The following is a 22,504-nucleotide window of genomic DNA, read 5'->3' as shown; positions in this document are numbered from 1 at the left end:
GCATGAGAGATCAATAATTTTTATAAAATAAAACCACCACCGTGCTCTAAAAAGATATAAGTGAAGCACTAGAGAAAAATTATCTAGCTCAAAAGATATAAGTGAAGCACATAGAGTATTCTAATAAATTCCGATTCATGTGTGTCTCTCCAAAAGGTGTGTACAGCAAGTATTATTGTGGTAAACTAAAAAGCAAAGACTCAAATCATACAAAACGCTCCAAGCAAAACACATATCATGTGGTCAATAAAAATATAGCCTCAAGTAAAGTTACCGATAGACGAAGACGAAAGAGGGGATGCCTTCCAAGGCATCCCCAAGCTTAGGCTTTTGGTTGTCCTTAAATTTTACCTTGGGGTGCCTTGGGCATCCCAAGCTTAGGCTCTTGCCACTTCTTATTCCAAAATCCATCAAATCTTTACCCAAAACTTGAAAACTTCACAACACAAAACTCAACAGAAAATCTCATGAGCTCCGTTAGTATAAGAAAACAAATCACCACTTTAAGATACTGTAATGAACTCATTCTTCATTTATATTGGTGTTAAATCTACTGTATTCCAACTTGTTTATGGTTCATACCCCCGATAGTAGCCATAGATTCATTAAAATAAGCAAACAACACACTAAAAACAAAATCTGTCAAAAACAGAACAGTCTATAGTAATCAGTAGGTTTAAAATACTTCTGTAGCCCCAAAAATTCTGAAATAAATTGGTGAACGTGCGGAATTTGTCTATTAATCATCTGTAAAAAGAATCAACCTAGTCTCTCCAATAAAAATTGGCAGAAAATCTCGTGAGCGCTAAACTTTCTGTTTTTTACAGCAAGATCGCAAAGACTTCCCCCAAGTCTTCCCAAAGGCTCTACTTGGCACAAACACTAATTAAAGACATAAAACAACATCTAAACAGAGGCTAGATGAATTATTTATTACTAAATAGGAACATAAAACAAGAAACAAAAATAAAATTGGGTTGCCTCCCAACAAGCGATATCGTTTAGCGCCGCTAGCTAGGCATAAAAACAAGAATAGATGTAGGTATTGTCATCTTTGGTAGGCAATTCTTCAATAGAACACTTATAACCCTTAGGAGTTTTCTTATTTTTATTAATGATCAAACTCCTAGGCAAGAAATCAAGAAATTCATTTGTAGCAAAAGGTTCCTTAATGATAGCAAAAAAAATGGGGTGAACACTTATTGCTTTGAGATCCGCATTTTCCGTACTAGGAGATTCACCTTTTTTATTTTTAGGCACATACATAAACTTGGTAACTCTAGTAGTAGGAGGATTTGGAGTATTTTTTCACGGAAGAAAAGGCAGACCATAAGTTGGTAATAATATCCTCAAGTTTATCAATTCTTGTGGAATCTTGATCTATCTTTTCGTTAACTATGGGTTCTTTTTCTTTAAAAAAATTCAGAGTAACTCCTACCTTAGATCCATATTGGGTAATCTGGTTGTGAATCTTTTTATCCAAATTCTCAATCAACTCTACAGTGGCAAATTTATTTTCAATAATTTCAAGCCTTTGCATCACATGTTCCAAAGTTAAAATAGTTCCATTAACCAAGAGAGGTGGTGACCCAAACAAATCTATCATAGCATTATAAGAATCAAAAGTATGGCTATCCAAGAAATTCCCTCCGGTAATGGTATCAAGAATGTATCTATTCGAAGGTGTGATGCATACATAAAAATTGCGAAGAAGAACGAAAGTGGATTGCTTCCTAGTGGATCTATTCTGAGCATTGCAAATTCTATACCAGTCATCTTTTAAATGTTCTCCCTTCCTTTGTTTAAAATTAAGAACTTCATGATCGGGAGTACTAACGATGATAGAAGGGCTAGCCATAATAGCAAAACCAACGATCTAACACATGAGCACACAAGAAGCAAGCAAAAAGAGACGAACGGAAAAGAGGCGAGCGGAAAAGAAGGCGAATACAACAGCAATGGTGAAGTGGGGGAGAGGAAAACGAGAGGCAAATGAAAAATAATGTAATGCGAGGGATAAGAGTTTGTGACGGGTACTTGATATGTCTTGAATTGTGCGTAGATCTCCCCGACAACGGCGCCAGAAATGGCTAGTTGCTGGGAGACCAAATCTTGACTTGACTTGGTGCAACCTCCCCGACAACGGCGCCAGAAATCCTTCTTACTACCTCTTGAGCATGCATTGGTTTTCCCTTGAAGAGGAAAGGGTGATGCAGCAAAGTAGCGTAAGTATTTCCCTCAGTTTTTGAGAATCAAGGTATCAGCCGTGTGCGGTGCCCCCCTCCACCATAATCCACCTCGATTATATCGTAGCGGTGCTTACGTGAAGCCCTGCGTGGGTAGCATCATCATCACCGTCATCACGCCGTCGTGCTGACGAAACTCTCCCGTGAAGCTCTGCTGGATCGAAATTTGTGAGACGTCATCGAGCTGAACGTGTGCTGAACCCGGAGGTGCCGTGCGTTCGGTACTTGGATCGGTCGGATCATGAAGACGTACGACTACATCAACCGCGTTGTGCTAACGCTTCCACTTTCGGTCTACGAGGGTACGTAGACACACTCTCCCCTCTCGTTGCTATGCATCACCATGATCCTGTGTATGTGCGTAGGAATTTTTTTTAAAATTACTACGTTCCCTAACAGAAATGCCACTCTCCGGGAACAATATCCGGCTTTACACAATATTGTGCGTCACAAGAGTGATACTATCGCCACGGTAATGGAATCATTTCTGTCAAATGTGACATTCAAAAGGGATTTATTTGGACCCAGACTACAAACATAGAACATCCTGCTCCAGCGGTTGCCCACGGTGCAATTGTCACATGGGTCCGATGTATTCCGATGGAACCTACATGAGAATGGACAATTCTAGTGGAGTCTATGTATAGAGTGTTAATCCAGTCTGATGTGTCAGTTGATAATAACAAGAAGATCTGGAAGATGAAGATACCGCCTAAGAATAAAATCTTCGCATGGTATCTTCGTCGCGGAGTCATTCTTACTAAAGATAACCTTATTAAGAGAAATTGGCATGAAAGTTCACAATGTGTCTTTTGTTACCATGATGAGACAATAAAATATTTATTCTTCCAATGCAAATTGGCTCGTTCTGTATAGTCAGTCATCCAAATAGCTTCTGGCTTGTATCCTCCTTGTAATGTTACTAATGTATTTGGCAACTGACTACATGGGATTGGTCACAGGTTTAGAACCCTTCTCAGGATGGGAGCGATTGTTGTTATTTGGTCACTTTGATTGTGTAGAAATGATAAGGTTTTTAACGATAAAAGTATTTCTCTTATGCAGGTCATCTACAGATGTAATGGGACTCTTTGTTTATGATCCTCTCCACAACGCGTGGAGAATCAAGACGTGTTTATGGAGGTGTGTACTTCCTCCGTTCCGAATTACTTATCGCAGGTATGGATGTATCTATCTGTATTTTAGTTCTAAATACATTCATTTCTGCGACGAGTAAGATACATCCATTTCTGCGACGAGTAAGATACATCCATTTCTGCGACGAGTAATTTGAAATGGAGGGAGTACATGATTGGAGGCTACGGCGATGGATACTTTTACCCAACATTGGTGGCAGCAGGATTGGCCCCCTCCGCTTCAGCCGTTATACGGATACTACATGTTTTCCTTGTATTTCGTCTGTTTATATTTTTTTATTTGGATGAGAGGACATTGTTTAGCTATCTGCATCTTACTTATACAAAGGCCGTGTGTAACGCTTAAATCTTTTAAGTAATAAAGCGTCCCTTTAAAAAAATAAAAACAAAGCTTTAATTGAGGGGAAATTCATCAAACAACCCGCTGATGCCATGTACAAAATGATAATTTGCTTGCAGTTATGGTTGCTCTTGAGTAAGTCGACGGATGCGTCCACCATTGAGGAGCTGATACACGCTTTGAGAACGCTCGCAGCAAGGCTTCGGCGGCACAGGGAGGATTCTGTTATGCCTGGAGACTGATCCTCCGTTATCCTCATATTTTCGTTTTCGCCCGGCCTTGTGGCTTACCCATGTGTGGCTTGTATCGAACCTTTTTTTTATTCTCGTTTCGCTATTCTGGTTGTAAATGTTTTAAGGGATTCAGTTTGTCAGTCGTCGCTAGATGGTCTACGGATTTGAATGTAATTTTCATTTTTTATGTCCGTTGTATTGTCATGATTGAAGATGAATAGATCGAAAGTTTTTCCGGAAAAAACAGGCAAATGCCTTTTCTCTAAAAATAAATATAAAACAACATAAAAAAACAGATGTCTTCGTTCGTATAAACAGCTCGGTTTACACCTGGAGACGCTCTGTTTACGAAAGAAAATTCAGGGATCCGCCACTCCCGAGCAGGCACGGCACACAGCCACAGGCAAGCGTCCATCCGTCACGACAGCGACGGCCGCTGCCGCGAGGCGATACCGGCGGGAAAAGCTGCCGGGTGTCCGGCGCCAGGTCACGGCGCGCACGGGCCGGAGGAGCGCGCGCCGCGTGGAGCGGGCGAGCGAGCGACGCTTCTAGCGGCCGTCCAGGTGCGCGCGGCGACCACGACCTCGCCCCCTCGCCGTACCGGTCGGGCCAGCCAGTGGGAGGCCGGATCGTGTGTGGCTGGCCGCCGGCACAGCGACCGCGTCTGGCTAGTGCGGCACTCGCCGGCAACCAGGCCTCGGGGTAGACTGACACCGATGCTGCGATGCTACTGATCTTTTAGATTAAGTATCCAGCGGAAGAAGACAAGCGCTATCGTACAGCATAAAATCTCTTGATGGAATTGGGAATATATCATGTATGATGATGTGGCGAGAGAAACCGCCTAACGTGTACCGCACAGTAAGGTAGGCTGCATTTCTTTTTCTTTTTTTTTTGAATCTATGTAAGTTAGGCTGCATGATGACATAAACATGTTGTGTGGCGTGTGGCTTGGAACTATTGGAACAGTCCCGGGAACGGTCAATGCTGATTTGTATTCTCAGTTTCATCGAGAAATGAATTTCGAATAAATACAATAATTCGGAAAGCAACATAAATATTGTTATTATTTTTCACTTTAATATTATTTATTGATCTATGAGTATCACTTATATCTAATGGAAGTAAGAAAATGAGGTGTGCCTCACTTGTGAGTCATACGCTATGTGCATCCAGGATTAAAATGAGTGTTTGTATTTATCCTTATGGGCACCACTGAACGAACATCATCGGAAACACTGAAATAAATTCAGAGAAATGCGAGCACTAGTGCCAAGTCTAGGATATGAATCCTAATGGGTTGATTCCACCACAAGAAACCTAACCATCTGAACATATCAACATGTGAAAATGAAGCACTACCTGTAGTTGACACAACAAATCATAAAAGAAACACAACAAATTCTACAATATGTTTTTTCTCAAAACTAACCCGTAGTAGTAGACACAAAAAAGGACATTAAATGAATGAGAGGTTTCAATTAAGACTGTATGCCTCAAAATTCTTGTCAAAGCGACACCTGAAGTTCAAAGCCATTGTGCTACCATTGCTCTCGCCAACAATGGATACCATCGAGAGATTTAACCACCCAAGTTTATGCAGAGACTTATGGATCAAACCTCGTTGATTCGACGCAACAACGGGTTGAGGTGTATGATGGCGATTGACGACATGCGCTAGACAGGCCACCGCACCAATATTTGCAAGAACATGTTGATGACATGCTCCGAAAGCAAAATGAAGTTGAAAGTCGTTGCACCACCATTTCTCTCATCACGATGGACCACATAAAGACTTGTAAATGACCAAATCTTGTTAATCACCATAACAGACTGTCGTGTATGATGGTGGATGATAATCATATGAAGCATATCAGTGGATCACCATCCTGATCTACATAAGCCAACCCACCAATATCGTCATAATAGAATGACGACATGCTCATAAAGGCCTGAAAGAAGGGACTAGTGAAGAAGATGATGTTGCCGTCGAGTCGATGGAACCACACCAACGGGACGAAAACTCTCAAGCTCCTCTCAGCAATGCCGGATCAACCAACACCGAGATGGGATCTAAGTCGGAGAACTTTTATTCGACACATCACCTTCATTACCATCATCAAGACAACAAAAGCTAACCAAAAAGACGCTACCATATAGAGAACAAAATGCGAGAAATCATTTCGGCGGTGGAGGGATGGGCGGGGACGTGGGAGGGGTTTACAATATGAACACAAACACTACAATCTCATACCATCGATTTTTTTTTACTGGAATCTCATATCCTAAAGGCGCCAATTACACAAATGAGCCACAGCAGAGCACGGGTGAGACGAGGCCGCAGCCGATCCCATCTTATCTTCACCCTGTTTACCCTGGCACCCACAGTATACGTCACCTGCCCAGCGGGGCCAGGTCAGAAAAAGGCAAGAGGAAGCAATCCAACGGGCTGCCGGCGCGCCCGATCCGACGGGAGATCAAATCAAACGCCGAACCCGCGCGAAAGCACGGTCAATCATTGGCCAATCGACGGCTATAAACCCCCCGCCCCATCTTCCCCGCCGATCACCCTCACATCACATCGCGCCGGTCAGTGGTCACTCGCGCCGTAATCACACACGCCCTCCGTAACACTCGTGCGAGGCGCGGAAGCCACGAGAAGCCGAGAGCACGCGCGCGCGCACGCGACGCCAACCGACGCGCCTCCCCCACGTTTCCAGGGCGCTCGCCCGGCCCCCTCTGCTCTGACCTGCCAGCCAAACCAACCACCGCCCCGCGCCGGTCCGGAAGCCTCCGACCAGGACGGGGACGGAGCGGCGATGGCCGGGAGGACGGCCTAGGCGGGGGAGCGGCGAGCGCATGGCGTCGTCGAGGGTGATGGCGTCGTCGTCGTCGTCGTCGTCTAAGCCGCCGTCGCACACGGCGTCGGATCTCGCGCGCTTCGCGCAGGCCGCGGGGAGGCCCGGCGGCGGGGGCGGCAGCGGGATGGGGTCCATGAACGTGGAGGAGCTGCTCCGCGGCATCTACGGCGACGCCCCCACGCCGGCGCCCGACCGGCAGGCGTCGCCCGTTATCCCGCCCGTGGCGGCGCCGCGGCAGCAGGCGGCCCCGCGGCGGACGGCGGACGAGGTGTGGAGGGAGATCACCGGCGGCAGCGGCGGGGAGGAGGAGGAGGCCCCGGCCACGGCTGGCGGGGCCGGGGAGATGACGCTGGAGGACTTCCTGGCGAGGGAGGAGGGCGCCGCCGTCAGGGGCCCCGGCCCTTCCGCGGCGCCGGAGGAGCAGGCGGCGATGCCGACGATGGCGCTTCTCGGCGGGGCGGAGGGCGCGCGGGGCGGCGGGAGGGGGAGGAAGCGGCAGCTCATGGACCCCATGGACCGCGCCGCGATGCAGCGGCAGAAGCGGATGATCAAGAACCGCGAGTCCGCGGCGAGGTCGCGAGAGAGGAAGCAGGTGGGCTGTAGAAACTCGTTACGTACTGCTTTTACTTTTACAAACACCGATCAAAAACTCCTCCTGATCATGCGAATTTGACTGAGTGGTTTGGCGGTAATATTTTGGTTCGTTCAGGCCTACATAGCCGAGCTCGAGTCTTTGGTCACGCAGCTCGAAGAGGAGAACGCCCACCTGTCCAAAGATCAGGTATAGAATGTGGTTGTGCCCTTTCTTCTTTCCTTTTTAAGAGAAAATAAGTCGGGTTTCCATGGCTAGATCTTGCATTGCATGTTCTTTTCAGTGCATCTGTGTTCCATTAGCTACAGTTTTAGCAAACTCTCATGGTAATATGTCTTTGGTGTTTTCTAGGAGGAGACAAACCAGAGGCGGCTTAAAGAGGTATGTTCATGATATGTTGCTTTTAATTCTGTATCATGATTGTAAGTGTAGAAAGCACCTCTTCTTTCCCACATAATAACATGCCACACAATTCAAAAGTGATTACGATTTCATTTGCTGAAACAAAACACAATCTACCTTGTTGAAGTAGCTAGACTGCCCTTCTTCCCTCAATATCAATAGCTAGGATTTTGAGCGGACTAATCGCAGCATGAAGCTCAATAGCCCTGGTTTTGGATCCCATGACCTCCTTTACTCTAGAAATTTCAACCTTCTGAACATTTGAAGATATTCCACCACTTGGTGGGTCAGTTATTCGCGATGTTCCATCAAATACTTTCAGAAAGCACAAGTCAGCTACCATCTTTAGTCTGCCAACATTCTTCAGTAATCAGTATACTTAAATTAATTCATAACAGTGCTTTGATCTTGTGCGGGAATACACGTTCCAGAACATATCCACGCTCACTGTATGCCCATTAATGCATCAGATAAGCACGCTCTATGGTCTCTCTACTCTGGACTGTATGATGTGCTGTGCATCGGCAATTTGTCACTTCAATGAGCTAACGTGCTCAAGGCCCCTAACTGGCTGCCCACTAAGTGGCTTGTCAATTAAGTAAGATGCGATGTCGACAGCGTTCGGCCGCGTCCACACATGACGAGCCACATGCCAAGCGTGAGGTCATCTATAGTTCCATGCCATTTTCTTTACTTTGGAGCTTGGACCCTTTCCAACTCAACATGGCTACATTTCATAGGTCACGGGATTAAAATAGTTATCACAGCCTGCAGGTTTGCCTAGAACTTTACTGTGACATCACACATTTGTTAAACTGAGTCATGTGTGCGTCCTATGTACTCACACAATGAACAATGATCTGCATCTCATCTTGGAAATAGTTCACCTCCAGTTGATTTTGCAGACTGATTGCCTTCATAAAGGAAATTTCTTTTAGGCGCCATAACTCGTATTCCCATAACTTGTATATATATCTCGAGTTAGTATGTGCCCCCATAACTCGTATTCCAGAAAGAAAAAAATCCCCTGACTTAGTGGTTTTCAGTTCATTTTAGATGCTTGTCTGAAGAAATCTATTTACTTCATGCAGCTCAAGGAAAAAGTGACTCCAGTCATCATTGCAAAAACGCCGTCGCAAGATCTTAGAAGAACAAACTCAATGGAGTGGTAGACATGAGCCAAGCTCAACAGCCATCCCCTTACAACTATATAGATTTTGATTTGTTTGCCTGCCATTCTTCTGTTTACTGGACTTAACTCAGTTGTTGTAACTTAGTAGAAATAGCATAAACAACTTAAATGGAATCATAATGTGTAGAGCGGAAGGCTGCATTTGAGCAAAAAGGAGTCGCATCAGCAGCTTATATTCTGTCTGATCTGCCTTCTCTTTTTATTTGCATTGCAGCCAGTATGTATGGCAATGTAGAGCACATTTTTTTTCCCGAAAAGGAGGATTACCCCCGGCCTCTGCATCACCATGATGCACACAGCCATGATAGAGCACAATACATACAGAGCATCAAAATGGTGTGCAAACATAATGCTAGAGACATATAGCGAACAGAATAACGCCGCAAGGCATGAAACACAATAAGTAAGCGAACCATAGGAACGCTCAAATGTAGCATTCGTATTGTAAGCCAGCAAAGCTTATCAGCATAACTCTGATGATACAAGAACCAACAAGAAACTTCCGCCCCCAAGGATAACCGCTACATGATACAGGTTGTGCCTGGAAATTAGAGTACCGACGTCATTCATAGTGCTCAACATGGTCGGTAAGAATGGGGGAGAATACACAATGGTTCTTGGATGTATGATCAAAGGATGCTCGTGCACTCTCGACGCCTTAAACCCCAATTACCGAGAGAAGATCTTGCCTAACATCGGCAACGAAGATACTTCCAGACTCACACCACCCAGCAACCACATCTGTATTCGCACACTGCAGATCAGAAACACATTCCCGCATTAGGGACTTTGACAGTGCATTTGTTGCGCTTGTATGCATATATAATTTTTTGTCTGAGGCTATTTTTCCTCCCACTGGGGTGGGGGCCAAGGGGTACCTTTGAAAAGCCCAGCCAGTTCGAATCACCTCGAAATGAGAATGCGCGCTTACTTTCTCTCCAGCGTCCACAAGTAATCTGCAGTGATATTACATGTTAGAGTAGCTACAATTTGAGCGGACGTGCAAAAGTATCATAAGAGCTCATTGCTTAAGCTGAACCATGATGAAGTTCTCCACTAGGTTACAACTATCCAGGAAGAGAAGTTCACTGCTGCCATTTCCATCTTTTTCCAGAAAATACAAATCAATAATGTCATCTCCAAAAGAAGAATTTGCTACAATTGCCTGAGCTACCGAAATTCTAGAAAATACTCCCTTCGTTCCTATATATAAGTCTTTGTAGAGATTCCAATATGGACTACATACGGAGCAAAATGAGTGAATCTACACTCTAAAATACGTCTATATACATCTGTATGTAGTTCATATAGAAATCTCTAAAAAGACTTATATTTAGGAACGGAGGGAGTAGCAAAGATGTCACAAAATAAGCTGAGTTTCTATCATCATAATTAGGCAACCATAAACAAAAATCACACCATATGTAACAGACAGGCAAAAAGTACTAAGCAGCACTTGTAGCTAGAGAAGTATGAGATACACAAAGCAAGGTCCAAGGGAAATTAGTTGGATGCACACCTCATAATCAACACCTTGGACGTATATGAAGGATTGGTCCACTGACGAAAACGAAAGACCAGTAATCTGGAAGGCAAATACACTAGCTGAGAACTCCATTGCTTCATGAAACATGGAATCTTCATTTCGCACTTTATGATACATTTAATAATAAATGTTCAGGTAGTTTGATTTTAATTCACTGTACCAGCTACAGAAAGTAACATCAGAAGAAGGTACACCAACCTCATACTTGGAGCAGCCCACCCATCTTGATAAGGCTGACCACCTATACACAAAACAAACTGAACTTTCAATCACTCTGGTACTGCAGTAAACATGCAACTGCATGTCAGATCCTTGAACTAAAAGAAGAAAACAAGCAACCCAACCTGCGAGGATCATAGACTGTGACAGCACGATCAGTTCCACCGACAGCAATCAGTCCTGAAGGAGAGGTACAGACTGAGTATAATATGCCTCCAGTAGGACCAGAAATGCGTTGTACACATCCACCGTTGTTATGCATTCTGAAGTCCCAGATGCTCAGCTGCAATTAACCACCATGTGAAAAGAGCGTAGAGGAATGTAAATGTAACCACAAGGGGGGGGGGGGGGGGGGGGGGGGGGCTGCCTGGTGTCTAACCTGAGGACCTTCAGTAATTGTCAATATCGAACTACTTTCACTCCCTTGAGCAAACCTTACTGAAGATGGGCACCATAACCTGCAGTTTTAGTTTTACAAAATAAAGTTCAGCTCAGATATTCTAATGGACATTATAAATGATCATAACTTGGATGCTAAAGTGGGTTTTTGCGTTTCAACCACAAGGCCTCCTTAACCTAATTATGTAAAGGTCGTACGAGAAGAAAGCATAAATGGGAAAACAGAATCATGTGGAAAGACACATGTTACTGTAGCAGCACATGTAGAGGGAATCTAACTTTTAGAGCAAAACAGATCACTCGGACAACAAAAATTATCATGAAGGTAATATTCTAGTCAAAGGAAAACTTACGTACGTAAACTCCGAATATGAATATCTTGATCATAGATATCAATGCTCTTACACAATTCACGGGCAACAGCTACCTGAAAAGAATATCAGATTGTTTGGATTTTGTGGCATGCAAAGTGCAATGGTATTGATTTTTATGCTACACTAAATATAAGAAGTCAGTGGGAAATGCACCACATTAAGTTTGAACAAGGACGATGAGTGAATTTTGTTGGTAATGTCAAAGTCGACAAATATACCGTGGATTGGTGTGTTGGACTAAAACACAACCCAGCCCAACTTCCTTCTCCGACACCACTATCACGAGGTGGTACTGAATAGGACGCCCTGTCGATGTCTGAGCAAGTTTAGTAATGACGTATTCATATGTTGCACCTCAGTTTTTAAACTATCAATGACTTTTTGTAGGTGTTGATAATTCAAGAATAAGATCATCTTAAAAATGGAATCACTCAATTGCCTGAAAAGCTATTGTCAGAGAAATGACTCATTAAGCTTCCCTTCATGAAGTTTGTGCGTCACGGTTTACAGTTTATGGTATTATCCACCAGGATCAGATGGAATAAGGAAGCTACAGCATGGCATAAAATGGATTGTATTATGCAAATCTGAAGCAGTTTCAAGAAGCTTATTGCATTAAGAATGGCATATATAAATAAAACTGAAAAAGTTCACATATGCTTACAGATTTAAACCATGTTATCAACTCAAAATACAAGGTAGTAAAGTTACCCTCTGCCACAGTGTCCAAACGGGATACAATGAGGTGACCGTAAGCGTCGACAGTTCCCAAAATCAAGCAGCTATCACCTGGAAGGTCACAAAACATTGAATATGAAATATATTCTAGGATAAGCATGGTTGTATTTTAAGAAGAAACAAGAATACAACAGAAACATATATTGTTAGTACCACCACTTAGTAACCTAGCATTCTGCATATGCTTCGAACCTCTTAAATACCCTGTAACTGTGAGCTCAGCTTACAAACCTAAGGTAAAAACAACTAACCTCTTAAATACCCTGTAACTGTGAGCTCAGCTTACAAACCTAAGGTAAAAACAACTAAATAGCCAAGTCTTAAAGTGCATTGCTGAAAATCAAAGTGCACCTGCGGGCGATGGTGGGAATTATGACTAGTGGTGGTCAAGCAAAATGTTGAAGCAGAGATAATGTCTAAGATAGTGTCCTTCACGTACAATACGGTATGGTCATGCATGCTCCCAGTATATGCTATAGTTACAGAAGATAAAGCTGGATACGCCATTTCCGTAATAAAAATGGGGGCTGCGTGGCCCCTTTTATCCAAAAAAAGCTGGATACACCAACTCGAAGGAATGGCAGATTGTAATATACTGGTTATAAACTTGATGGCTATTTCAGCCTATGATATGTCAAGAGCCCAACCACAGCATGTTTTTTCTGGGAAATACTATGTGGCACCACATTATTATGAAATGTTGAAGATCGCACCTTCACCTTCAGCCAGAACTACACTCTGAATCTCCGAACGATGCGGGCAGCGGTCCACAACCGACGAGCTTATGACCTTTAATAAGAATGGACTTCGTGGTAAATAAGCACCCAAAATTGATAAGCTCTAGAAAAGCAAGAGTATTACCTGCGCACTGATAGGAATCAACAGGCTCTCTTTTCCTCTGGACAGCATCTCTTCTTCCATGGATATCTTTAAGCTCCAAGTGAATAAAAAGGGATATCAACTCAAGAACCCATGCATCGCAGATATGACACCACCGAAATACAAAGTTACAAACAATTTTGACCTCACATGTGACAAATTGTACTATTTTCATGGAGCATAGCTAATGGGCAATGGCAGAACCGAAAAGAACTAGAGCACTATGTGCTTACATAGCCGCGTTCCTGATTACTAAAATGCACTCTGACCAGCAAGAGCAACAGCTTGTGTGCTGCTGCCCGGTTCGAAAGCAGGATTCATGATTCAAATGAGCTACAGGACTTCTGAAATTCTTCGAAGCACTCAAGCAACTAATAAATCTATCCAACCCACTAATTAACCTTCTGAAGTTCTGATGGTAATAGAACATAGGAACACAGTGCGGTTCCGCGCTACAGTTCCGGGGGAGGGGAGGGGAGAGAGGGGGGGACCTCGAGCTTGTAGACGCGGCAACCGGAGGCGAAGTACGCGGAGCAGGATCCGCCGTCGCCATTGACCTGGGACAGGGGGCAGGAGAGGGGAGGGATTAGAGCCGAGGGTTTAGGGTTCTGGAGGCGTGCGCGAGGAGAGGTGTGCGCAACAGATACTGTGCGGCGGCGGCGTACGCACGTGGACGGCGAGGCGCGTGGGCTGGAGGCAGCCGGGCGAGGGGTCGGAGAGAAGGGACGGCGGGACGGACGCCTTCCGCAGGCTCCGCGCCGACAGCATCGCCGGCGGCCGCGTGTGTCTCCCTATCTCCCCTCTTTCCGCAGGCGAGATACGCGAGCCTTTGCTCCGCTTGCTGCTGACCCTCTTTTGCCCCCACGGGGAAGGGAAGAGGAGAGCAGGCGCGGCGCGGGGATTGGGTAGGTACCTGTCCGCGCACGGGTGGGCGACTCGGCGTGACTATTATACCTCGCCATGGGCAGCCCGGCCTGGACGGCCCGACCCGACCCAAAAATCTCGGGCCGGGCTGAGCCCAAGTGTGCCATTGGGCTAGACTCGGGCCTGAAAATTGAGCCCAATGAACAGATCAGGGCGGGCTTGGGCTTGCAGAAAACGTGATTTTAGCTATAGTCGGGCCAGGCCGATCAGGTCGTGTCGGGCTTTCTCAAGCTCAAGCCCGATTTAGTAGGCCCCATGGTTGGGTCGGGCCGGGCTCAGGCTTGGGTTTTTAGCATCGGGATTTTTTTGGCCCGCCCGAGCCTGAGATATGCCCAGGTATAGGCGTGACGCGCGGCTCCGTTGAGGTCGGGGCTTTGTACGACGATGTGTGTGGGGTTTGTAAGTCGTCACAAGTCATAAAGTTGTTTCTGAATGTAATCTCAAAAAAAAGAAACTGGAAACTTATAACTCTCCTTCATGTAGTTTCTTCCCTCACCCTCGACACCAGTTCTTGAGAGTTGAGTGTTGAGATCACGGCTCATCCCCTCCCCTCCTTCGACGGCGTCATCATCCGGAGGAGGTATGGGAGAAAAGCGCGGGCAACTTCCAAACATAGTATATTAGGTTTAGAGTTTGTTGTTGTGGAGTTTGGCACTATACCAGTCTAGAGAGTGCTATCGATGAATGCGAGTTCCGTTGGCTGCGGCAGGTGCTCTTGAGGTGGGAGAGACAAAGGCTTTGATGTTAATATTTAATAAATTGAATATATTTCTTATCTATTTAAATTGAGGGATTTCACTGGTGAATTCTCTTGGAAACTCATATTTAGGGGGTTACAATAATTATTCCAAGATTTTTTGAATTATCCATAACACATTTATAGTTCAAACTCATTTGATAATTTAAATGGATTTATCTATATAAAATATAAATATAATTCCAAAAATATTGAATATTTCTGTGGGGCTTTGTCATGGACCATAGAGGCTGCATAATTTTTAAAATATTTTTTGAAGGATATTTGATACCCTGGTTTATTCATTAACCGTGAGCTGCCATTTTATAACAAGAATTAAATCATAAAAACTGGTTCATAGCTATTGGGCAAGCCCACTGGCCACTCCTCGCCGGTCCGACATCGGCCATATCTAGCCGCTCAGCCGGCCTCGTCTCAACCAACCGCACTGTAGGCCATCGTCTCCACCGCTGGTGATTTCGTCGGCCCCTCCCCAACGACCTCCCAGACCCCACCTTGCCACCACCATCGACAGGTGAGATGACGGATATTAATATGTTTGATCCGACTATGTTGCACAAGGTTGGCGCCAATCTTGACTGCACTTCAGCGAGGATGCCGCTTCGATAATGGAGGCCACGAGTCACGGGTGTAGGCATGGAGGATGGAGAAGAGTGTCGCTGCTAACATCTGTTCGGCGAAGTGACGCTCGGCCATGGTTGTTGTTCGACTGCGCCTCAGCCAGTTGCATCACTCCTTTCTTGTAGGAGATAGGAGTGGCCTTCCTACGTCGATACTGCATTGGACGGAAATATGAGAAGCTTAGGAGCGATTCGATATGATCCAAAGGGAGAAGTGTCATGAGCTTAGAGCATTGGTTAATAGTAGAGCCAAGTTACAGCCATACCTCATTGCGATGTCATCTATAGTCAACCTAATAGCCAACATGTATGATAGTTGGATACAATGAAGTACTACTTTATTAGCACATGACTCATCTTACACTCTCATAATGTTTCTTGGAGTCCGTGATGGAGTTGGCTCTTACTCCCTCCGTTTGGTGAAGAGTGTACATTTAAAAAATTTAGGACAAATTATGGAGTTGAGTAAAAAATGCATTGAAAAGGTGCAAGCCACCATCTCTTTTCTCTTTAATTAGCCAACCCCCAATGAGCTAAGTGCATGTAGAAATTAAGAAGAGTATGTGTAGATTGCTATTGGTCTTGATTACCGTGCAATGAGAGAGAAGTATTTTTTCCTACTTTAAAGTGCATTGGGAAGATAGATGTACACTCTTTTATGGACAAATTTTAAAGCTAGATGTACACTCTTCACCGGATGGAGAGAGTATTCTACAACTCGCTTTCATTCTCTCTCATTCAACTCAGCGAAACTATAATATTTTGATCCTTATAACTTGCTTACATCATTTTATTATACTTGCTCTTAGAAAAGCAGGTTGTACGATGATTCAATTAGACACGTGGTGGCTGACGACATCGGGTATGCACGGATGGGGGTTTGGAGATGGTATGCAACAAAAATATTCCGAGCCTCGAGGGCTGCCCGCTCATGCAACAAACAGTTATTGCTGAAGGCCGTCGGGAAGAGAGATTGATTGAGAACTGAGGGATATAATTGTCCATCCAATTTGATTCTAAGTTATCTTTTGCTTTCCTTGGTCTAAGTGATTAAAGTTACAAGCAAAGAAAAAAAAGGAATGGATAGAGCATCAATGAGAGTATCATAAGCATTGGCATCTAAGTGAAAAATATGACATGACACTGCATTTAATAATGTGAAAGATGATTGTAATATTGCATTATAATGCAATATCATAATACAATAAATAAGAAAAAATATTAAAAACTAAATCGTAACCACAACTTTATATTATAGTTCTATAAATGATAAAATAATGATAATATGGTTATAGTGTATATACTATACATTGGGGAGTTCTTATCATAGATTAGTATTGTGCATATAACTAAATAATACCATACACATAATACTAGTTCATGATACTCCTCACGGTGAAAGGTGGTAGAATATCACCACACCATCAATGGTAGACAAATAATTAAGTTTACAAAACGATCGAGACTGCTCCGTATGGATATAGTTACGCTGCAATTGAAGCATCCATGGTATCTGGTATCTAACAGTTAAGGGGGTGTTTGATTTCATGAACTTTTTTATGTTGGGACTAGAAAAAGTCCCTAACAAACCAAACATGGTGTGATTTTTTTAAGACTTCTTGCTAAAAGTACTTAAAAGCACCTCCTTGATAGTCTTTTTCAAAAAGTCCTAGAGACTAGAAAAAGTCCTAAAACTAGAGAACCAAACACCACCTAAATCAAAGAATCTTACTCAACCGAAAGAGATAATCAAGCCAAGCATGGGAAAACAAATCAAATAAATTTTTACTGTTATAAGATAGGAGGAAGAAAGGAAGAAGCTGCATAACTCTACATGGTCACACGCAACCGACCGGTCAAGGAGTACTCTTGTAAGCTACCAAAGCTTTCACGGTGGCAGCTCGGCCGAGGGAGGGCCGCCCCTGGCACCGCCGAGGCCAGACTTGGACCGGACGGCCGCCGACTTCGGCGTGGCGCCGTCCCCGGACTTGCGAGGGGAGGACCTCGGCGAGCCGAAGCTGAGCTGGCGCGCGTAGCCCACGACGGCCCTGGCCCACTTCCTGATCTGGCCTTTGAGCTTCCCGGCGTCGACGTCCTTGAGCGGGCCCGGACCGATGCTGATCTCCAGCCCCGAGAAGCACCGGCTGTACCGCCGCTGATCGGCCGCCTTCTTCCCGCCGCTTCTGCTGCTGCTCTCGGTCCGCTGCATCACGGCGACGTCCCCGCCGCTGTTGTCTCCTCTCTCTACTTCTTGGACGGCCTCCTCCGCGTCGTGCCGCGACGTCGACGGCGACGGCTTCTTGCCTACTGACATCGACGCTTCTGAATTATCAACAGGTAGGGCTGCGATCGAAACCGCAGCTTGGCCTCTCGCTTGGCGTCCATCTGAGCCTCTGAGGCAGGTGGTATATATGCATGTGGTAGAGCAGCATGCGTGCGGGCCGAGGAGAAGTGCCAGGTCGTCGTTGCTCGCTGCCGGTGACGTGCGAGGTTGCTTCTAGCGCCGCTCCGCCGCGTTCTGATTTGTACACGTACCGACGTACGTACGCCTTAATATTCCCTGGGGTTCCGTTGAACGATCAACGGCGGCACAAGGAATGGGGACGGAATGGACACCATCATGTCCCCTTTTTTTCTAGAACTACTCGAATGAGTACAAGGAATGGGTGCTGGTAGGAGGGGATTTTAACCTGCTGCGAGGGCTAGGGATAAATCCCATCTGGTGCCAGATTCACGTGGACGAACAATGAACTCGCCCTAAGCGGAAGGAGCAACAGAGCAGCAGCCCCTTTTGTAATCTGCGGCTAGGGTTTCTCCCTCGTGACGGTGGCGCTGCCGATCTGCCACGTCTCCTATGTCCTTAGGGTCATGGGTGCGTGGTGGATCCCGGCCCTTACCGGCAGGACCGCTTCGTTTTAGGTGCTTATTCAAGTTTTGTCGAAATTTGTGTCCTGCTTAGAAAGACGAGACGTTGGTGGCTTTTTGAAGATGAAATAAGATTCTTCCCGCCTAGCCCTCGTCCCGGTGGTGCGTCTACCATCGTCGGAGGGCGTGTGGAGGTGCGTCTTTTGTGAATCTTCTGGGATTCGGCCGGTGGTTGTCTTTGGTGGATCCGCTCGGATCTAGTCTTTGTTCATGTGTCTTCAGATTGGATCATTCCGATCTAAGCTTCTCTTCATCGCTGACAGTTGCTGTTCTGGTGTGTTGGTCCTATGGGGCCTTAGCACGATGATTTTCCAACTGTCTACTACACCAAGTTGTGGCTGGCTCCAACAAGGGAGGGGCGATGACGGCGACGCGTCTTCAAGTCGCTTCAGTGCTTGTAGTCGTCGCTGGTTAATCTACGAATCTAGATGTAATTATTATTATTATTTGTGTCCATTGTAGTATCATGATTTAAAATAAATAGATCGACAATTTGAAAAAAAAACTCACCCTAAGCGGCTATTCTATACTACTATTAAACAAGCAAACATATTCACCGCTAACTACACCCAGACTAATCTACACACAACAGCACGGAGAAATTACAGCCTCTTGATTAGATCACTTAATTTAATCTAACCGTTTAGATTACACTAACTCTGAGCCAAAATCGCGTTTAGCATTTTTTCTGGGCGGACGAAAACTCTGCCATCCCGAGTAGTACTCATCAAAATCCCTACGCGAGGACGTAGCGTCCATCTATCCCCGCCTCTGTCATTCCTATCGCCCTCCCTCCGCCACCGCCGCTGCTCTAGGGAGGATCAAGCCCCCGCCTCCGCCGTTCCCCACACCTCCCTCCTCTCTTATCCTCGCCGCTGCCATAGGATGCCGCCGGACGAAGCTCGGCCTGCGTCAATAGCGGCGGGTCCCTCTCCTCCCTCGGGCGGCGGCGCAAGACACAACTGGCTCACCCTGCGCCCGCGACGGCGGGGTCCCATCGGGCAGCGGCGGCGGCGCAGGACACAGCGGGCTCGGCCTGCGCCGGTGACGGCGGGGACCCTCTCCTCCCTCAAGCAGCGGCGGCAGCGCGGCACGCACTGGGCGGCCACGGATGCAACGCTGGGTGTGGGGCATGGCAGCTCTTGTGGGACAGGCGCGCAACGGTGCCGTGGCGGCTGCCGTGTCCGATGCTCTGCACTGGAGGCAGAGCGGCACCGTCACCTGGCCAAGGACCAGGGCAGCTTTCCGAGTGGTGGAACGTCTTCGTACAGCGCGGGTGAGGTCGTGTTTCCTCTGTGTTGTACATTTGGATCCCGGAGTGTACGGCAATAACTGTGATGTTGTCGCCAATCTCACATCTTGTTTCTTCAAATTGTGTTCTTTGAAATCTGAAGCGTGCATCTGTGAATGATAGTTCCTAAAGTGCAGTGTGGTTAGGGGCGACCAAAACGTATCGGGATGTACTGGTTGACAATGTTTGATCTACTTTGATTCCGATATAGGCCTCTCTTTTTTCAATCATTTACTGTTGCTTTTTCTCATTTTTTTGGCAGATTTCATAGCTCGCAAGTTCCAGTGTCCAAATGTTGATTTCAAACTTCAGATCCACAAGATTGGTAAGAAGTGCAATATTCTTTCTGCACACCTGCCTTGAGGTAGTAACAAAATCATTTATGGCATGTTTAACTCAGTTGTTTGTGTTTACATAGGAGTGGAGTTCCAACTCTGCCAGTAAAACAAGATTAAGTGGGAGGGGCTGAAACTCTTTTGCATGGAAATGTTTAACTGAATGATTTAAGATGGTCTTAAATTCTTTAGCCTGTAACTATTTAACGAAATTATTTTTAAGTGGGCTATCACAGTGACACCATACCTTGAGTACCACTTACTACATATGAAAAGTAGATTATGATAATTGACCTTTCATGATCGGATCTCAGGCAATCATGATATTGTATTTTGCAGTTTTAATAATTCTGACTGGAGAGGTATTTCGTGACTTGTGAGTGTCAGGTTCAATGCATAAAAATCATGGTCTATTTTTTATGTGCCATTCTGCGCAAAAACTTCATCCTCATTATGCTTTTTCCCCCTTTCATTTGAGTTAGTAAAGTGGTTATTGCAAGACCAATATAATCTGGTAATGTTATTGCAATGCCACTGAAATTCTGTCGTGCTCATCAAACTCTTTGACCTTGCAGACTATAAAATATAAATTTCATTATTGGATTATCAAGTGGTTCAGAAGATTGGTTTCTCTTGCAAGCAGAGGATTTCCCTCACAGTATGGACCAGAAATTGAACGTATTATTGATGTCTTTGTTACACGGTCCGTGCCGTGTCAGGAACTCCTCTGCTACATACTCCTCTCCTGATTTTGTAGATGAATAACCTACCATTTCAATCTGTGAAATATTGCTGAATTTTGTAAAATGTCAGATCATGGTACTTACAACCAATGGAAACCATAGAATTGATGTTCATGAAAGTGGACCAATTACTGTATTGAGGAAATGTAGCATGTAAGATTTAGAGTACTTTCATATGAGAATGCTTTGCGCTACCAGGCGTTGATGATCTTTGTATATTTCAATGGGCCTTTGCGAAGGATCTTCACGTTAAAGGCTCCTCCTATTCTCAAGATTATTCAGGCGGTAAGCTTTGAGATTGATTTCTTTTTTGTTTCCCTTTCATTTTGGAGAAAGCAACTGACTTTCTGCTATATGGTTTCCCTTTTGTTTCAGAGCAAGCAACTGGCTTAATCTCTCAAGCAATTTACTCATATGTGTGATTGGAAAGATGACTGACATTTGATCTACGACACTACTAACTGAAGACGATTTTATGTTATGAGACTTTGGCCTGATTTCAAAGATGTACTAAATTCTGAAGTTTGTTGTATGACACTACTATCTGACAAGTACATTTGTTCACACTTACTTGAGTGTACCCTATGTGTCAATTTGTGGTCTGTGATTTTAATATGTGTTTTTCTTGTTGTTGTCATTATCCTCGACAGATAATTCAAATGGTCGATTCATGGCTTGCTACAATAGATGATTTTCTGAATCTAATGTATTATTTTGCTGCTGTTGTTAGGTTGTTAATGAAGGAAATATGCCCTGGAGGCAATAATAAAGTTATTATTTATTTCCTTATAATCATGATAAATGTTTATTATTCATGCTAGAATTGTATTAACCAGAAACATAATACATGTGTGAATACATAGACAAACAAAGTGTCACTAGTATGCCTCTACTTTACTAGCTCGTTAATCGAAGATGGTTATGTTTCCTAACCATAAACAAAAGAGTTGTTATTTGATTAACGAGATCACATCATTAGGAGAATGATGTGATTGACATGACCCATTCCATTAGCTTAGCACCCGATCGTTTAGTATGTTGCTATTGCTTTCTTCATGACTTATACATGTTTCTGTAACTATGAGATTATGCAACTCCCGTTTGCCGGAGGAACACTTTGGGTGCTACCAAACGTCACAACGTAACTGGGTGATTATAAAGGAGCATTACAGGTGTCTCCAAAGGTAGATGTTGGGTTGGCGTATTTCGAGATTAGGATTTGTCACTCCGATTGTCGGAGAGGTATCTCTGGGCCCTCTCGGTAATGCACATCACATAAGCCTTGCAAGCACTGCAACTAATGAGTTAGTTGCGGGATGATGTATTACAGAACGAGTAAAGAGACTTGCCGGTAACGAGATTGAACTAGGTATTGGATACCGACGATCGAATCTCGGGCAAGTAACATACCGATGACAAAGGGAACAACGTATGTTGTTATGCGGTCTGACCGATAAAGATCTTCGTAGAATATGTAGGAGCCAATATGGGCATCCAGGTCCCGCTATTGGTTATTGACCGGAGACATGTCTCGGTCATGTCTACATTGTTCTCGAACCCGTAGGGTCCGCACGCTTAAGGTTACGATGACAGTTATATTATGAGTTTATGCATTTTGATGTACCGAAGGTTGTTCGGAGTCCCGGATGTGATCACGGACATGACGAGGAGTCTCGAAATGGTCGAGACATAAAGATTGATATATTGGAAGCCTATGTTTGGATATCGAAA

The 22,504-nt window shown here is 44.7% G+C and overlaps 3 protein-coding genes across 3 annotated transcripts; 1 reads left to right on the top strand and 2 right to left on the bottom strand.

Moving 5' to 3' along the window:
• The first annotated feature begins 6,542 nt into the window (after positions 1–6,542).
• Positions 6,543–9,201, top strand: LOC125545380 (bZIP transcription factor 12-like). Its single transcript, XM_048709300.1, has 4 exons — positions 6,543–7,429; positions 7,547–7,618; positions 7,781–7,810; positions 8,923–9,201. Exons 1-4 carry the CDS (start codon positions 6,836–6,838, stop codon positions 9,001–9,003), a joined length of 777 nt encoding a protein of 258 aa, XP_048565257.1. The 5' UTR covers positions 6,543–6,835; the 3' UTR covers positions 9,004–9,201.
• A 185-nt stretch (positions 9,202–9,386) lies between these two features.
• On the bottom strand, positions 9,387–14,107 carry LOC125545379. Its single transcript, XM_048709299.1, has 13 exons — positions 13,848–14,107; positions 13,670–13,735; positions 13,161–13,226; positions 13,013–13,088; positions 12,273–12,350; positions 11,780–11,877; positions 11,541–11,614; positions 11,168–11,246; positions 10,914–11,071; positions 10,768–10,810; positions 10,543–10,608; positions 9,902–9,979; positions 9,387–9,777 (listed from the first exon to the last, which is right to left on the bottom strand). The coding sequence occupies exons 1-13, from the start codon at positions 13,944–13,946 to the stop codon at positions 9,682–9,684; spliced, it is 1,077 nt and encodes a 358-aa protein (XP_048565256.1). The 5' UTR covers positions 13,947–14,107; the 3' UTR covers positions 9,387–9,681.
• Positions 14,108–17,207: 3,100 nt separating this feature from the next.
• On the bottom strand, positions 17,208–18,003 carry LOC125548862. Its single transcript, XM_048712390.1, has one exon. It carries the CDS (start codon positions 17,791–17,793, stop codon positions 17,368–17,370), a length of 426 nt encoding a protein of 141 aa, XP_048568347.1. The 5' UTR covers positions 17,794–18,003; the 3' UTR covers positions 17,208–17,367.
• Between the last annotated feature and the right edge of the window lie 4,501 nt (positions 18,004–22,504).

This window comes from Triticum urartu, chromosome 3 (assembly GCF_003073215.2).
Source record: "Triticum urartu cultivar G1812 chromosome 3, Tu2.1, whole genome shotgun sequence".
NCBI lineage: Eukaryota > Viridiplantae > Streptophyta > Magnoliopsida > Poales > Poaceae > Triticum > Triticum urartu.
The sequence above is the reverse complement of the archived record's forward strand: the minus strand, read 5'-3'. Positions and strand labels throughout refer to the sequence as shown.

What these genes read in the sequence shown, in the direction of transcription:
- LOC125545380 (XM_048709300.1), top strand. Translation starts at nt 6,836, where the DNA reads ATGGCGTCGTCGAGGGTGATGGCGTCGTCGTCGTCGTCGTCGTCTAAG. An exon ending in GGTCGCGAGAGAGGAAGCAG is followed by an intron (nt 7,430 to 7,546) that starts GTGGGCTGTAGA and finishes TGGTTCGTTCAG; the next exon opens with GCCTACATAGCCGAGCTCGA. An exon ending in CCCACCTGTCCAAAGATCAG is followed by an intron (nt 7,619 to 7,780) that starts GTATAGAATGTG and finishes GGTGTTTTCTAG; the next exon opens with GAGGAGACAAACCAGAGGCG.
- LOC125545379 (XM_048709299.1), bottom strand. Translation starts at nt 13,946, where the DNA reads ATGCTGTCGGCGCGGAGCCTGCGGAAGGCGTCCGTCCCGCCGTCCCTT. An exon ending in CCACGCGCCTCGCCGTCCAC is followed by an intron (nt 13,736 to 13,847) that starts GTGCGTACGCCG and finishes CCCCTGTCCCAG; the next exon opens with GTCAATGGCGACGGCGGATC. An exon ending in ACTGGCTGGGCTTTTCAAAG is followed by an intron (nt 9,778 to 9,901) that starts GTACCCCTTGGC and finishes TCTGATCTGCAG; the next exon opens with TGTGCGAATACAGATGTGGT.
- LOC125548862 (XM_048712390.1), bottom strand. Translation starts at nt 17,793, where the DNA reads ATGTCAGTAGGCAAGAAGCCGTCGCCGTCGACGTCGCGGCACGACGCG.